The 18,837-nt window shown below is 37.0% G+C and overlaps 1 protein-coding gene across 4 annotated transcripts in view; it reads left to right on the top strand.

Annotated features, from left to right (window-relative positions):
• The window catches only part of LOC137252982 (female-specific protein transformer-like), a 33,603-nt gene extending 15,694 nt beyond the window's left edge, over nucleotides 1–17,909 (top strand). For 2 of the 4 annotated variants that reach the window (XM_067789172.1, XM_067789173.1), the window contains one exon: nucleotides 17,335–17,909. In XM_067789172.1, coding sequence (XP_067645273.1) covers nucleotides 17,335–17,571 — 237 coding nt within the window. In that variant the 3' untranslated portion in view covers nucleotides 17,572–17,909. Of the gene's footprint in view, nucleotides 1–7,504; nucleotides 9,514–17,334 lie in introns of those variants that run through there. The other 2 variants (XR_010953689.1, XM_067789174.1) reach the window with 2 other exon arrangements.
• Nucleotides 17,910–18,837: the final 928 nt, after the last annotated feature.

Raw genomic sequence — 18,837 nt, 5'->3', positions numbered from 1 at the left:
CTCGTGAACCAATTTTGCTCAGATCTATATATAAAATCAATAACCACATTTCTGCCAAATTCAAAATTGTATCCAACGGCGTTATATGTACGATTTGCAAAACGTTTAAAGTTTTTTCTGAATGTGGGCGGTGCTACACCAATTTCATAAAATTTTAATAAATTCTATTTTGCCCCGTTAAGTTAATCTATTCGCCAAGTTCCAATTTTTCGAAGTTTTCGCTACCGAAAAAGTGGGCCTAGTTATAATCTGATTTCGACAATTTTTACTATATTTTGAGTTCGGATAAGCTCATGTAGCAAACTTTGTGAAGATATGTTGTTGTTGTTGTATCGATAAGGTTTCTCCCCGAAGGCTTTGGGGAGTGTTATCGATGTGATGGTCCTTTGCCGGATACAGATCCGGTACGCTCCGGTAACACAGCACCATTAAGGTGCTAGCCCGACCATCTCGGGAACGATTTATATGGCCACATAAAACCTTCAGGCGATATGAAGATATATCAATTTTCGGTCAATTGGGTGAGGCTTCCAACCGGTTTCGCCTATAAAAACAATGATTCTTCCAAATTTCGTTTTTTATTTCTCATATCTGGTATTACCTTAGTGAAATATTAGTATAATGTTATATATACCGTAAAAATATTTGAATTTTTTGTTAAAATAAGACATCTAAAATATTTGAATTTTTTGTTAAAATAAGACATCAACAAAACTTTTTGCAAGTTGGCGTGGTCGTCAACTTTTCACTTAGACTGATAAATTATGTGACGATGCTTTTCGTTCTCCCGCTCAGACCCCCATTCAGAATTACAGAGCGTTGTTTATTTACGCTAGATCATTAAAATTCGGTTAGGTGTTATATGAGGCTAACCTTTATTACCACCAGAAATATAAGAGATACGGTTAGAGGAAGCGTGGCGCCTCCTATACAAATACAATTTTTCTTATCGAATATCTCTGGAAGAAGTTATGGAAGAATACTAAAAAATAGTAATAGGATGACACACACAAGGTGAGTCTGACTTGCGAGTCAGCTGTGTATGTGTTGACTCGCCGTCAAAATCAAATTTTTTTGATTTCTACGAGTCAGCCAGAATAATATCTGTGTGACTAATACTATAATACTGTTACGAATATTAGCAAAACTAAGGAGTGCTGCCATCTCTAAGCCGATGCTAAGCAGTGACGTGAATCCACATCCATAGATCAATCATTATGTATCTACATAAACGAAACAATAATTGCATCAACACATATGTACCATGTACGCATACGAGCAGCGGAGAGTCAATGCACAAACACATGCACATATCTGAGATACTCCTATAAGTATGCAATGAGAAAAACTATAAAATTGTGCAATTGTAGTTACAGCTGTGAAGTTTGAGAGCTACTGGACTAGTAGACTCTGGAAGCGCCTAGAAGATGCGAAGGTTGAAATCAAAGAGTATAAAAGGCGGCAATTGTAGAGGCGCTGGAATTCAGTTTGATTTGAGTTGTCAATCAGTTTTGATTAAGACGATATCTAGCGAGCAATAGCAGTATTATTTTGAAAGTCAGTTTCATTTAAGCTATCAGTTTGGTTATTAAGCCAGCTAATTGCAAAGTATAAGTGTTATTGTGAAGTACTTTAATAAAGGCCGTTTTTCCATTATTCAATATTGGAGCTATTTATTCAACAATTTAGTGATACGAACTTAGCAAAAGGGCAAATAAGAGGATTTGCAAGTAAATTCGTTACAATAGGTGTCAGAAGAGGAATTGTTGAATAAATTCCAGAGGACAACAAGCATATGGCAAAGTTCAGTGAATTGAAGATCCAGCAACTAAAGAAGGAGTTGGAGAGCCGTGGATTGAATACAAGCGGCGTTAAACTCGAACTTCAGGCACGGCTACGAGAGGCAATGGAAGCAGAAGGAATTGGTGTGGACGAGTATGTCTTTTATCCTGATGGGGACGAGACAACAACAAAAATTGAAGAGAAAAATGAAACACCGCAGACAATGGCGAACACAGACCTGAACATGATATTGGCTGCAATATCGGCACAAATGTCCGAAATGTCATCACAAATATCTACCAATATGTCATCACAATTGGAAGCACAGGAGACACGTATGTCCGAAATGTCATCACAAATATCTACCAATATGTCATCACAATTGGAAGCACAGGAGACACGTATATCCGAAATGTCGTCGCAAATATCATCTCAGCTGGAATCGCAGGAGAACCGTATAACAGCTAAGATTGAAGCACAATTGGATGAACAGAAAACACACATGGCGTCACAAATTGCAGAACAATTAAAAGAGTAAGAGGCACGCATAATATTACAACTCGAAGCCCAGGAAGAGCGTATCTCAACGAAGCTGGAGGCACAGGAAACAAAAGTCTCATCGCAGCTGGAGGCTTTTAGTGAACGACAAGATAAAATGGAGGCCGAAATGGATGCTTTGAAAGATCGTATACAGGAGTTGTAACTAAATCGCCCAGCAGTTTCAGCGAGTAATCCAAAGGTAAAAACACCATCCTTTGACGGTTCTGTTCCTTTCCAGGTCTTCAAGCTACAGTTTGAAAAAACCGCAGCAGTGAACAACTGGAATGCGGAAGATGAAGTTGCTGCACTGTTCGTGGCATTGAAAGGGCCTGCAGCGGAAATCTTACAGACGATTCCAGAGTACGAACGGAACAGTTATGAAGCATTGATGGCTGCTGTAGAACGACGTTATGGGAGCGAGCATAGAAAACAGATATTCCAAATTGAGTTGCAAAAACGCTACCAAAAAGCAAATAGACATTGCAAGAGTTTGCTTCGGATGTTGAAAGGTTGGCTCATTTGGCAAATGCGGACGCACCCGTGGAGTACACCGAGAGGGTAAAAATCCAGAGTTTTATAAACGGCATACGGGACGTAGAAATGAAGCGAGCGACATATGCAAACCCAAAACCCACATTCGCAGAAACGGTGTCACAAGCTCTGATTCAGGAAACAGCGTCGCTTCTGTGTGAGCCAGTTTTCAAAGCACGCCGTGTGGAAGTAGAAAGGCCAGAGTGGGTAGACGCAATATTGGAGGCGCTGAAAGGATCTCAAAAGCGGAGTGAAAAAGTTATGAAATGCTTCAAATGCGGGAAGTCCGGTCACATTGCACGTCATTGCGATATTGGTCCTAATAGTTCCAACAATGGGGGTGGCCGTAAACGCAAAGCTGGAGGAAATGAGCAAGAGCGTGTCGGATGTAAAGAACGAAAACTTGCCCCGGCTATTGAATGTCCTGTGATATCTGTGTCGCAAATTGGAAGGAAATCAAGCAGTCTTACCGTCAGAGGCAATGTGGATGGCAAGGAGCGTGTACTGACTGTAGATACGGGCGCATCTCATTCCTTGATCCGATCTGACTTGGTCAACAGGAGAGTAAAACCGTTACCTGGAGCGAGGTTGCGTACGGTCACTGGCGAGTATAACCAAGTCCGGGGAGAAGTGATCTGTGCAGTCTTAATTGGGAAGGTCATGGTTTTACACAAATTCGTTGTGGCGGAGATTGTTGATGAAGTTATATTGGGAGTAGATTTCTTGGTTGACCATTACATCAAGATCGATATGCAGAGAAGGGTGATGCATTATGAGAACCAAGATGTGCCACTTAACTTCAGTTTGGAAAAAGGGTTCAGCAGTAAAAGAGTGCTGGTGGAGGAGATTCGACAGAGACCACGAAAGTCAAGGAAAGTAGATCGAGCAAAGGTTGATGGATCGAATGGGCCAAATAAAGCGAAATCAAAAGTACCTGCGAGAAAAACACTGGCATTGACAAACCCTAATGGACGCACTAAAACGACTGAAAGAATTTTCCAGAAAGAATGCAAGGGTGGTTTCAAGCCAGCGCGTACTACTGTTGTGAAACGTTAAGACGATACTGATGATGCAAAGTCAATCCGTCAAGATCAAGCTCTGCGAAGTAGTTCTTCATTGGTCAAGCAACAGAGTGCGAGGGAACGATCCAGGATAATGAGTAGTAAGATGAAATACAGGTACGACAAGGAAAATAATTTGGAAGATTTCCGGGAGGGAGATCTGGTACTGCTATACAACCCTCACCGGCGGAAAGGTGTTCCATCCAAATATCGGTGCAGTTGGGAAGGCCCGTACAGAGTTGTGAAGACGATGAGTGATGTCGTCTACCGCATACAAGCAATTGGGAAATCACGAAATAGAAGAGTGGTACATTTGGCAATGCTAGCAGCGTTTAGATCGAGAGATTTGTCTGATCGGGACGATCAGACTTAGGTGGAGGGCAGTGTTACGAATATTAGCAAAATTAAGGAGTGCTGCCATCTCTTAAGCCGATGCTAAGCAGTGACGTGAATTCACATCCATAGATCAATCATTATGTATCTACATAAGCGAAACAATAATTGCGTCTACACATATGTACCATGTACGTATACGAGCAGCGGAGAGTCAATGCACAAACACATGCATATATCTGAGATACTCCTATAAGTATGCAATGAGAAAAACTATAAAATTGTGCAATTGTAGTTACAGCTGAGAAGTTTGAGAGCTACTGGACTAGTAGATTCTGGAAGCGCCTAGAAGATGCGAAGGTTGAAATCAAAGAGTATAAAAGGCGGCAATTGTAGAGGCGCTGGAATTCAGTTTGATTTGAGTTGTCAATCAGTTTCGATTAAGACGATATCTAGCGAGCAATAGCAGTATTATTTTGAAAGTCAGTTTCATTTAAGCTATCAGTTTGGTTATTAAGCCAGCTAATTGCAAAGTATAAGTGTTATTGTGAAGTACTTTAATAAAGGCCATTTTTCCATTATTCAATATTGGAGTTATTTATTCAACAATTTAGTGATACGAACTTAGCAAAAGGGCAAATAAGAGGATTTGCAAGTAAATTCGTTACAATACTTTCACTAACACATCAAAACTGACTCTTGACTCTGACCCACTGTGTGTAGACCAGTGAGCTGCAGTTATTCATCTTTTAAGGTTATTAGTGGACTAACCAAAAAATTAGTATTAGTGCGTATGCAAACAAAGAATATCAAGCGCTTATATCCACTAACACACATTTACATAGTCATGCTTCGTAAAATGAGTAACCGCTCATAAGCCACAAAGCAGTTCAGTGCTCAATTGCCTTATTGAGCAAGAAAGTCAACTGTGTTATACGAAAACACTCATTGCAATAAGAAATACTAACAGTGCAATAAAATGAATAAAGTCATATCAGTCTTCTGACGCTAGCAACACAACGATGTACACGAAACTAAACTGAATACAGCGCCAAAGTAAAACCGATGATAAACGAAGTATACAGGGTATTATACACGAAATCAACGTGCTACTGAGTTAAAGCGACTATGACATCAGTTTATATTCAACAATGTCATATATGTATGAGACATATGTGTTACGGGGCACTCGTATGTATTTTCTATTTTATGTGCTAATCACTCACTCACATTTTGACACAATTTTTTGGCTCATGACTAAGTGCACTAATTTTATTAGTACTCAAAGCAGATCTCTGGTGTAGACCTATAAAGCTCAAATTCATACAAATATACAACATTGGTTAATTCTTTGGAGTTCTATAAATAGAACAAAAGCAAAAATACCAGTTTCATTGAAACCGCCAACAAAAAGCATAACTTTAACACATGATTACATACAAAGTATATACTGTGCAAAAAGAATAAAATATGCAAGGAAGGCAATTCGGATAAAGTTTACAACAACTAAGGCATGACGTGGCTGAATGCGTTTGTATCACTTCAACCATCGTAAGAGTGCGGGTTCAAATCCCACTCCCGGGAGAAAAGGCTTTGAAGATATTTACAAGGTATAATCGAAACAGTTGTCGCCTTGTCCGTCCTAATGTCACGTTGTTTAAATGTTTCCCAAATTATTAAATAAATTATAAAGATTAAAGTTTTTAACATGCTCTATTGATTTTTTAATAACAATTTTCATTTCAAATAATGAATATTTGCCACGTTATATGAAAACTCTCGGCACACGGCTCATAATTTCCACCATATCGGAGTCATATAGAACATTTTTCCTGACTCATTTCGGAATATCAAATAATATAAATAAGCCAAAATACAAAAAGTAATCAGGTGGCAGTAAAAACATTTAATTTTTCTTAACATTTTGAAATGTTTATTTATTTTGAGGCTATTATGTACAAAGAAAAAGTACTACGATCTAGAATCTCGATTTGTGTGCAATGGTGAGCATGTAATTCCAGCGCACGCTCGATAACGTGCACTGATGACCTGATATGAAACTTCTCGCTCTCTGAGAGCGCGTGAAAATGTGCATTTTTTATAACATTGGCCATAGATGCCATTATGCTCAAAATCAAATTTGGGCATTTCATAGTAACTTTGGGGTATTTTACATGGTAAAGGTTTAATTTATGATTTTCACCGAAAATTTACTCAAGATTGTCAAATGGGATATCAAAAAACTCGAATTTTTGTCAGGATTACAAATCCGAAGAAAAAATAACTCTTTTTCACCCGTGGAAAATTTATCTGTGACATCACCTTTCATCTGCACACGAAAAGCGTTTTGGTAGCAACTTTCGAATGATATAAAAGTCAGCTTCTTAGTCTTCATATTGATTTAAATGGATGCATAAAGGCCATGTTTTTGAGGAGCGTTGCGACATTCCATTTTTGACAGCTGAGATAAATTGTAGGTATACGTATAGGTTAACGCAACATGTTTAATTAATAGCCTTTTGCGGACGACAACGCAGATACTTCACCAAGTGATATAATTTCGTACTTTCTTATACATTTTTGGCGTTTTTTATTGTATGTGGATATACATATGTATGTACATAAACGTTTTGGTCGCATCAAAGTGAAAAAAGGGTCTAGCCACCTATTGTTATCTTATGGCGGTGCCAGAGCAACAAAGCAAAGCAACGCAATTGAAATATATTATTTCATATTTTTTCACTTATCTACCACAAAATATTTCTACAAAACTTTACCTTTTTTATAAATTTTAATAAGTTTTTATCAGCTTACTTGCTGATTTATTTGAAAATAATGAAACCGAACGGATTTCTTGGAGAATTTTTTTGCGTATTTTAGGCAACTCTATAGCCATCTGACTTCAGACCCCATTCTTGGAAACGAATGAACTTTTGTTTACAACGAATGAACTTTTGTTTACAATTGAATGAACAGACAGCTGATTTCGAGCCCCATTCCTGGAAACGAATTGAGAGAGAATAAAAGTTTCGTATCAGGTCATCAGTGATAACGTGAACTAATTCAAACCAAGGCAGTTCACGTTAACAAAAGTGTTCACGTTTTGGAATGCCCAAAAAGACTTAAGTAAATATATTTTTTCACATTTAAATTCACATTTTATTCTTGTTTTCGTTACATATTAATTGAAAATTAAGTCATACGATGGGTTTATTTAAAAAATCAGTAATCTTTTTTTGTATCTTCTGTTTTTCCAGGTCCACAATACGTGTTGTTTACGCATTTTAAAATCACTTGCTTTTTCGCTTTAATGTTACAAATTGTTGATTTAGCAACATTATATTTCTTTGCTAAAATCGTCACAGATGAGCCTTTTTTAAAAAGCCGAGAATTTCAGCCTTTTGTTTTAATGTCAAGCACACGAGTTTTTTAGAACTCATTTTCACCAGAAAACATAAGACGAAACACTCTTTGCAATACCATAGATTAGATTGATACGGATCTTTTGTTTACGCTCTCATATTTTCGCTCTCACGAGGGATTCATCTTCTAGTTGTTGCTGGCAACAATCATATAAATCCCTCGCGCCAGCTGAAGCGGGTGCCAGAACAAAAAATGTGCCAGCCAAAACGAAAAACGTGCCACAAATTTTGGTAAACTTTAGTTTGACCTACAACTGTAGAATAGCGTTCAAAAATTATGGGAAAAAGGATAAAAATACTTGTTTTAGTGTAAGTATTATTAGTTCGAAGGCGGAGGGTAAATATTATTTCCCATTCAAAAGTTATCACTAAAAACAGGTTTTGTAAATATGAACTCCCGATGCAACCAGTCCATTTTGATCACAGAACCTGGAACGCCAGACATGTAGGATAAGCCCTATCCATTAAATAATGTTAACTATTATATCATAGGTCCGATTTACTGAAATTTCAAAAGAATATATGTTTTTCACTGCGAGTTAAATGCAGTTATAGTATCTGACTAATTAATTTAATCGAAACGTTAGTTTTACTCAGATTTGTTTATATTTAACTCTAACTAGTCGTATTATTGTAAAATAACTTTAAGGAAATAAATATTTTACGACTATCATTTTATTAAATGATTGAAACTATAATCGCCGAAATGTATGTCAAAAATCCCCATTTTCAGATCTTTTCATTTTTGTTTGGAGTGGCATCATTGATAAATGTTATAAAAAATGTGCATTTTGACAGCGCTCTCTCGAAACAAAGAGTTGCAAATCCATTCATCTATGGCAATACCAAAACCGCGACTGAAATATTTTACTCCTTACATGCAATCATAAAATGCCTATTTTATAATTAGGGGATTCCCCAATATCAGAATTACTTGAGATCAATGTAAACTACATTCAAATAATTGTAACGTTTATTGTTCATGTTATAGAGCTTTTTGGGTTTGTTCACGTTTTAGAGTAGTCAATGCACAAAAATGCCTGTTCACGTTTTGGGGTGTTCACGCTTTAGAGCGTTCACGTTATCGAGAGTGCGCTGTAATTAAATCGTTATCGCCTTTAACTTTTTCAAATGAATTTGCAATATTAAAGAAAACGCTAGTCAAAATCTTTATACATATATTTTGGTTTTTCGATATGCTGAAAATTGCTAATAAAATATATGTAACCTTACATATTCCATAATTCGATTGAATATAACGCCTTATTTTGACGTTGCTGTATTCCAGGAAATGGCAATAAAATATATGTTAACTTGAAATAACTGAATCAGCCAAATTCTAAATATTTCCTCGAAACTTTGTTTCCTGCAATTCTTTCCACCTAGGGAGAATAATAATTGGGGAATAAGAATTTCGAAGTCAGCTGTTTTGCCAATTGAAATTTTGTTGCGCATTTCTATTTTTGTTTAAGAAATTGAAAAGTTTAACTGCTGTTAGGAATTTGTTTAACATTGAGAAATAAAATATAAACAATGCACAGTATTGCACTTCATTTGGTATGGACTGAAATTATTAATGAATTGGTTCCACACCACAGCAACCCCAACAGAGGATCATAAGAAGAAGACTGCGCGATAACACAAATCAGCTGGAATTGCCTGCTTTCATTCAGCAAAGCAATTGTCTACCCACAAAGCCGAGTTGAATTTAGTTGAATCCATTTAAGCCTTCTTAAAAAATCCTTGCCCAATTCCTGGATGGCTACATCAAATTTACTAAGTGCTCTTCAGTTGCTTATTTGTATACTTTTCGACTTGAAATAAACAGTATTGTGGTAGAGTACTAATGTAATCTATATATATATAAATCTTATAAAATAAAGGCGCTGTAATTAAATCGTTATCGCCTTTAACTTTTTCAAATGAATTTGCAATATTAAAGAAAACGCTAGTCAAAATCTTTATACATATATTTTGGTTTTTCGATATGCTGAAAATTGCTAATAAAATATATGTAACCTTACATATTCCATAATTCGATTGAATATAACGCCTTATTTTGACGTTGCTGTATTCCAGGAAATGGCAATAAAATATATGTTAACTTGAAATAACTGAATCAGCCAAATTCTAAATATTTCCTCGAAACTTTGTTTCCTGCAATTCTTTCCACCTAGGGAGAATAATAATTGGGGAATAAGAATTTCGAAGTCAGCTGTTTTGCCAATTGAAATTTTGTTGCGCATTTCTATTTTTGTTTAAGAAATTGAAAAGTTTAACTGCTGTTAGGAATTTGTTTAACATTGAGAAATAAAATATAAACAATGCACAGTATTGCACTTCATTTGGTATGGACTGAAATTATTAATGAATTGGTTCCACACCACAGCAACCCCAACAGAGGATCATAAGAAGAAGACTGCGCGATAACACAAATCAGCTGGAATTGCCTGCTTTCATTCAGCAAAGCAATTGTCTACCCACAAAGCCGAGTTGAATTTAGTTGAATCCATTTAAGCCTTCTTAAAAAATCCTTGCCCAATTCCTGGATGGCTACATCAAATTTACTAAGTGCTCTTCAGTTGCTTATTTGTATACTTTTCGACTTGAAATAAACAGTATTGTGGTAGAGTACTAATGTAATCTATATATATATAAATCTTATAAAATAAAGTCGCTAAATGCCATGTATGCACATAACTTCACACAGAATACTCCGATTTTAAAACGGTTTCTTGCATTTGAAAGCTTAGCTACGTGAGATGGTACAGTTAATATAATTTGAAGATATATATTATAGGGGCGTGGCAAATTGCCAAAATGTAGCAAAAAATCATAAAATTTTTGTTTACACAGCTATAATTCATAAACGGATAGATGGATTTCAAAAATTCTACTTTGCAGTAAAACTTTGAAATATTTACCTTCGATCTGCATAAAAAAAAATAGTTGATTCCTTTCTTATATCAGCCAAATTGTTTAAACAAAAGTAACATTTTTACCAAAAAATGTGTTTGTGTGGTTGTTCGCTGTGAAATGTGCGCGCTAATTGCTTTTGAGTGAGGCATGATGCGACACATACATACGTACATATATAGCATTCGCTGCGTTATTTAACTTCGGGCGTAGGTTTATAGGTATGTATGGATGTACATCACTACATAGTATAAATCAAAGTCGCTTTTTCTGTCCCTTTGAATGCTTAAACCTTTAAAAATACGCAACGGATTTTGATGCGCTTTTTTTAATAGATACATATATGTAATACTTCTATATCACTACTACTGAACTGTGCAGCCTGTCAAATATTACAGTACAGATATACGAGAGAAGGAGACAAAATCTCAAGGCTGTCGTTAAATGTTTTTAAAAAGGGGGCTTAAATATATGTATATTTCAACAAGCCGTCTTGCTTCTATCAATATTGTACATTAGGCTATTTCGTTCTCCAAATGAAAAAGTAAGCTTTTGTTTTCCATTAGTATGATGAAATTTTTGATTGTTTTAAGAACTCCGCAGATTAGCATTACCGATTTGTGCTGAGTGCGCAGATATACGTATGTAAATGAGCCCTTAGTGACCAAAAAGCGACAAAAAAAGCAAATAGTGCCAACTGACAACTACGAATTTCTCATGCACAGAATTAACAGTTACAAAATATGCGTAGGCGCAACAAATGGCATAAATTGAAAACAAATGTAGTTACCGGTCGTAAGATTTTCAGCTAGTATAAGTAAAATTTACAAAATTGATATTATTTCAACACCAATAGCAGCCAGCCCAGTACTCATATTTTGTTTACTTCATCAAAAATTTATTTCATTAAAAAACTCAAAATAAGTAAAGTTTTTAAAACGTTTATATATCGTGTGTTCAAGCAAATTCATTTTAAATTATTTTTTAAAGCGTTTAAAGAAATGCTTGTTGGGATGTATGTATATGTGTATTTTCGTACATGTATATTTGAATTTTATTTCAAAAATATGAATTCTTCGCCTAGTTTTTTTTTTTGTACTATTTATGTAAATAATGTACTTTGTATGGCTGCAGCCCATGCTTAAATAATAAAGACATCGAGCCTTGTATTGTATTTGTTGGCGTTTTCATTGTTTAATCGACTAAACTGAGATTTTATAACAATTAGTATGCAAAAGTTGGGTAAAGGGGATAGTGACCCATTGGAACCCCTTTAATACATATTTTACACACGCTACTACAATTCTCTAACACTAATAAAGCCCGCGCATGTGCAGAACATACATTTGCACAGTTTCAGCAAATAATGATTCACAGAAAACTTGCACATTAGCAAAGACTCTCTAAATATAAGATGGTACATTGTAGAGTTCTAAATCTCGAGTCGTTCATTCTCCACAAAGTGGGACGGCTGCACCAGGAATACACCATACGTTTTGCTCCTGCTTCGTTTTCACCATCTGGATTAAAAAAGTCATAAGCCTGGGCATTCGCGCAATTTTAGTGATGTAAATTGCATGGCGCCAGCGCCAATGCGGTGCCAGCTCAATGGTAGCTCATTGACGCAATGAATCCAAGTGAATTTTTGACGCTACTTAGTAGTGAGTGCGTAGTACATTTCACTTGCGCTATTGAGTGAAACGACTTTTGTGTGTCAGGCACGAGTTTGGTCTTATTGGCGCTACTGGCAATGATGATACTGAGCTGATGACGGTAGCGCTGGTAGTTCAGCTTTTGAATCAGAGAAAGAATTGATGACCCGTGTAAATTATTATGGCTTTGGCCATTATTGGCTGTGACTTTGAACTAAATAAATGTTGCGGACATAACAAGCAGTCATTTTTGAGTTTTATATTTTAGATTTAATGCACAATTAATATGGATGTGTTTGAGCAGCCAAATAATAACAGTAGTATTGCTAAAGTGCTGCTTAGTTGATGGAATGTCGCTAGTTTCCTAGAGATGATCAATAGATTGCCAATATTTCGTTCAACGAACGGGCGAAATTGCCACATCTGCTCAAATGTTGCTGAAGAACGTTATCCGCTGTCATAAAAGTAACACTGCTGCAGCTCGAACACACCCTATATCGAGAAAGTAACAAATTGACAACTTATCTTTTTTTTACAAATCGCTTGTCTGAGATTTTCATTTGTTGATTTAACTTAAGCTGTTATGCCAATATTTTTCAGCCAGCTTATTTTCAAATAGGTAATTTTTCCAAAGGTAAAATAAATTACAGAGTTATACAGCCTTAAAAAGTCAGCTATGTTGAGGCGGACAGCATAGCAAAAGGTATGGTGAATTCCTCGTACAGCCGTCCCACAATTTCCACAAAGCTTTAGAACTCTACAATGTACCATCTTAGATTTAGAGAGTCTTTGGTATTGAGAAAATATAAATTGACAATGAGAAATAGAGTTTACATTGAGAAAATAAAAATTCATAATGAAAAATGTAATTTTATAATGAGAAATATAACTTCATATTGAGAAAATATAAGTTGATAATGAGAAACGGTACTTCATATTGAGAAAAAATAAGTTGGTAATGAGAAATATGAATTGATAATGAGAAAAGATAATTTAGTAATGAGAAAATATAAAATTTTAAGAATGAAAAGTTGCAATTAATCTGATCTGGAGTCGGTGAGCCAATTTAACGACAATTAAAATATAGCGTTGTTTAAAGCATTCGAAGTTCTATATCTTGGAGTATAGTACCGTGGTTGACTGTGTCAAAAGCTTTTGACAGTGCTGGTAGTGCTTTGTATTTTGCAGAAGCCATACTGATGAGTGGCTAGGCGAAGATTCGCACAAAACTGGTGGAGCAGGAAGATTTCCAATGTCTTCGCTACTCGCGAACGGAGTGATACCGATCGTTATAACTCACCTTCGTTAGCCGGTTTCCCAGGCTTGAAAACGTGCGTCAGGTAGCATTCTCCCTCAGCGCCAAGAGTTTTAGCATTGGCATGACTACTCCATTTGGACCTATTGATTTAGAAGGTTTGGCTTTTTTCATGGCTTCTTCAACCTCTGTGGGGTGATGGTAACGGGTCACACGTCGTGTTTGTGTTTATGTTTTCCTCATCCGGAGAATTAAAAATTCCGGGCATTAAAAATTGCCGGCAAAACCCGCTCACGCATGTCTTCGAGTCACCAGAGTTGTATCGCCCAAGGCGATGGATAAATTACACAGGCCGACAAAATTTAACCAACATTCAGACCCAGATACCGGACTATATATTTTCGAAGGTTTATGATGCGCTGAATCCAAATCCTAAAAGTGCAAAAAACACCGTTTTGTCCATAATTGAGGTTATGTAGTTTTGCAGATGTTTTCTTTCACCAAAATTAAAGGATAGCATCTTTAAATAGAAGCCTTCTTCTTTCAAATGGCGTTGAGTTTGCTCAAATATTTTTTCGCTGAGATATCGAATTTTGAAATTTTGTGGTGTGGTAGGGGTGGTTTCTAGGGGTTAGACACTTTTAGGTTAGGATATCTCGAAAACCAGAGCTGATAGAGAAATTTTGATTCTGGTTTCTGGATCTGAGATGCTTTCGGCCTGTGTTAGCATTGTGTTTTTTTTGGGTTAGATAAGGACTTTACAGCATCTTTTAATAAATTTTTAAACATATATCAGGTGAGCTCGAATTAAAGCACTGAGCCTGGTGATATTGCAGCACAATGGAAATCAATGTATAGATCCCAATGTCCAATCATGTGTCGGTATATTCGGATTCTGATTCTGCAGAAGTGGCAGTGTATCCTTCGACTTCATCATGCATGGTATCCATCGTTTAACTTTTGGTACCGCGGGGATTTGCTCTTTATCCACCACCTCGAACTTCGCGATCGTGCATTGGCTTTGGAGGTTTGGAACCACTTCCTCCAGCCACAGCAAGCTCGCGGACGCTATCATCTTCACACCAGGGCCTTACGTGGTTGTTCCCGTATCATCTTAAGCATTAAATAATAAGTTCCCTTTCTACAGATCTCCACCTTTCAGTAGTCATCTGTCCGAAAGGATTCCTACCATCAACCAGCGCCAAATTCAGTGACTACCTTGCCACATCATTCATCTTCTCGAGAAAAGCCGGAATCTTAGCTTTTTCTCCCTTTGGCTTATCTCCTACTTCCCTAGTTGGCACTTCGCCACTTTTGATGTCCTTCCTCTGACTTGTAGCTTTCGAGATAGTTGCTATCTCGCTATTGGGACCACCTGTCCTACAGTTTTAGGCCTACTTATCTTGTCTATGTGGCTGCCCTGCCTCGCGGCTCTGGGACTAGGTCCTTTCAGACTCTTGAAAGCAAACTTTCCGCCTTCCGCCGAACGTTGCCTCTTCAAACCTTTTGAAATGCCTTCGACCTACTTCTACCGCCTCATGAGCCCATTGCAAGCGCTCGATCTCTGCTTCTGGTTGGTCGATCACTGCTCCCAGGCGTTGGACAATTCTTAGTGCTGATCGGTAATGCGACAGGGCTCTTACTTCCTCTGCCCAGTACCCTTCTCCACTCCTCTACTCCGTTTTCAGTTGTATGCTTTTCCAACACGGAGTTCAACGCTTGATGCGTTTTTGTCGTTTTTGGCTTGTGACTCAGTCCTCCCAATATCACCGTCCTTATTAGAATTAGATAATGAGTCGTTCATCTTCGTCGTATGACCACCTGCCCGACAGGGCGGGCTCAGCGGTTCAGTATTATGTACGGGGAAAGAACCGTCCTCCGCAGCAGCGCCCCTTACTGTGGTAATGCCATCAATACTTCCCGAGTGGTCCGGTATCGGGAAGGCTTCGTTCGAATTTATCCCCAGGCTGCAAATTGTCCAACAGACACGGTCCGAATAACGCCGTGAATTAGGGGGTTGGCAGTTCTTGGTCACCGACATTCCGCCGCCGTCCTATGAGGCGAAAAGGCGTAGATGCCAGTCCTAAACCGCTGCGCCTCATAGTCGGGCGCTATGGTGTACGGCTAAGCCCTCACACAAACGACAAGGTGCCTACCTTAGTGAGGGATATTAGAAGCATACTTCCAAACCATTTTCCCATATAAAGCCAGGAAATTCATGCGAAAAATTTACAATTTCATCAACACAAATTGTTTTTTATTGGAATACATTTTACATCTGTGCCGGAATCCTGTTTTCTATATTGCATTTGTGAAATATGTAACAACAAAAGAAAACGCATTTTAAATAACTAATGGTGTTTACGTTGTGCCAGCGGAATGTATCAAAGAAAATTAAAAAGTGTACTGCTTTCCTATAGCCACCACCCTTTGATAGCGGAGGAAGGAAAGGAGATGCCCTTACTTAGCTCTGAACTTTAAGAGGATAATGATTTTATATTCATTGGTGTTTCCAAATGCTTTCAGTTACCACTCACAAGAAAAATCTGATGAAATAATGAAAAGTGTAACCCGAAAAGTCACCCACATCAACCGGAGTAAGTTCCTATACACAAACTAACTTGTATTTTTCAATTACTTTCGCAATTCCTTTGACGAATGGAATGGGAAATTCGAAAGTACTTTTTCCATTCCTTGTAATGTAATTGGAAAGTTTTCAATTAGTTCAATTAGCTTAATTAAATGTCGACTTACTTCCCTAAGCGCCATCTGTTGGTAAGTAGTTAAATGGTTAGATGTCGTAGCAAATTACCATGGTCAGATATCTTTTTGCTATGGTGAGGTGTCTTTCTAATAGTAACTGTGAGAAATTGCAATTATTCATTTCATATTTGCCAAAAATATGCATTCAAATATATTTTGGTAGAATTTGCCATGGTGCCTTGATATTGCATTTCAATTTTATTAGCGTGTGTGAAATTAAGAAAATTAAGTCGAATCATGTGTAAGATGTTTTTACGCAGATTTTTAACTTTAATGTCCTCTTTTAAAGCTATAATAGAATATGAGTAAGTGGAGTACTATTTCGTCTAACTACCCCAACCCTAAATGGCAACCCTGCTCAAAAATATCCTATTGTAATGCGGAGTGAAATACCTTTCGTTTGATACCCATATCGGCATATCTCATGCAATTTTTTTAAATTTCGAATAGGTGGCAACCCAAAATGGCAACCCTACTCAAAAATGTTCCTATTGTAATGCGGAGTGAAATACCTTTCGTTTAATACCCATATCGGCATATCTCATGCATTTTTTTTATTTCGAATAGGTGGCAACCTTGTGAAACATTCTGAGTGGCAACACCTAGGTAGAAAGTTTTAGAAGGTGATACATTATCTCTGTGCCAAATTTCATTTAAATCGGTTGAGCGGTTCCCAAAATCGTTCAGCTATACAAATATACAAGAATTGCTCGTTTAAAATTATAAGATAAAAGGGAATCGCCCTAATTTTTTAAATATGAAAAAATAAAATCTCAAATAAATCCCAAGTGGAGATATTGTAGGTTAAAATATGAAATTTAATAAATCTCAACAGTTAATGCTAGATGTGGAGCCATGCTATAAGGCGTTACAAACCACGCACTCTTTAACTCGAAGATGTTCGCTCTCCAAAGTAGTTACTCCTTCGCCCTACTCTAACCTAAACTAACTGCAAATCAATCCCGTAGTAGCTATGTATTATGGATCTATGTCTAGACTATATATAGGTACTTAAGTTTGTCATGTTAAAATTGTTTAATAAAAGTAATTTTTCTTTTGTTTTATACTCTATTATACAGCCAACATGGCCAGCGGCAATGCAATGGAATCCTCATTTGATCCACCCACCTAGACATGGTGCTCGTGCAGCCTATCCCATTTTACCAGGAACTGTTGTCCCACCCATTCGGCCTCCATATCCATTATATGGATTACCTCACCCGTCAATTCATTATGGTGGACGTGGTTTAAGATTTCGTCCCAACTATGGACCAACTCGTCTATGGCATCAAAACTTTCGAGGAAGGAATACTTGAAGTAAGGTTAAGAAAATTGGGTAAAAAAATGTATTTATACTCCAGTGATAAGTTTAAGTAGGACATCAATCCTAAAGTAAGGCTGATTGAATTGGCTTAGAAATTGTATTAAACTTCAGTCATAAATGCTAAGTACATATAAAGATTATAAATATAGACATTCTAAAATATCACAATGCTAAAAATGAAAATTCTGTTTTATGATGGCCTAAAGAACACGAAAATATCTATGCTTATTATGTAGGCCATTATAAAACAATATTTCTGTATGACAACCCTTAAATAATTTTCGTGTAGCACAGTGTAATCTTATATATAAATAAAAACCGCTTAAAGTATAGATTTAGTTTCAAATTATTTTTAATAAGACTTGAAACGGGTTTATTAACTAAATGCAAATTCATTTTTCAAAAGGTTTTCAATCACTTTTGATCCTACTCTTGATGCAGGAATCATACTAAACAGTAAATTATAGTTGAAAGTCCATGCGGAGGAGAAAGGGATTAAGAATCCACGTCTGTTTGCAAGAGAGTATCGGGATGACCGTGAGGCCTAGAGCTGGATTCGATTCAATTTTTTGGATAATCGATTTTTTCGATTCGATCCGCAAAAAAAAAAAACGATTTAATCGATTAAATCGAGCTGAAAATAGTTGATTGCTGCTCAATTGTTTACCAAGGTTGTGCCGCTAAAAAATGTAGCCAGTTTCTTTCTCGTTTCGTTGACTGAGATTCTTTGGCAACACCAAGGAGTACCACAGGGTTATTCACTTGTTCCTCCCATCGGAGTGGGATTGATAGTGTATTCGATACCTAAATATCATGATTTCTGTGTTTTTTCCACATATTCCAATTTTGTGCGCAGACATTTCTTCAGTTAGTTCTGCATTCTCCGCAATGTTAGCTTAGAAATCACAAGGAAAACAACTTTAGGCTATAACCCTCTATTAATCTCTGATCATAGCTGCGGTATCGAGAGTCGATGGAATGGCCCTCTTCAAGAGAAAAGTTATGTCGATGAATTATGGTCATATCCGTCGAACCAGCCGATAGGTGTTGTTATGGGATTTCATGAAAATGTTACGGCACAGCAGGTGTTCCTATCGGCATTCGTATTTGGAAACAGACGTAGCGGAAGACCTCCGCCAAGAAGACTCGATCTCCCTTGGTGCCTGTAATTGGTGTCAGTTATGTTAAAGCTGGGATAGCTAGGGTGACTTGCGCTACTGCAATGCCAAAATCTTCTAGGCGGCTAAACGCCAATTGT

The sequence above is a fragment of the Eurosta solidaginis genome, chromosome 5, assembly GCF_040869045.1.
Source record: "Eurosta solidaginis isolate ZX-2024a chromosome 5, ASM4086904v1, whole genome shotgun sequence".
Lineage (NCBI taxonomy): Eukaryota > Metazoa > Arthropoda > Insecta > Diptera > Tephritidae > Eurosta > Eurosta solidaginis.
Note: the sequence above shows the minus strand (reverse complement) of the source record. Positions and strands in the feature narration are given on the sequence as shown.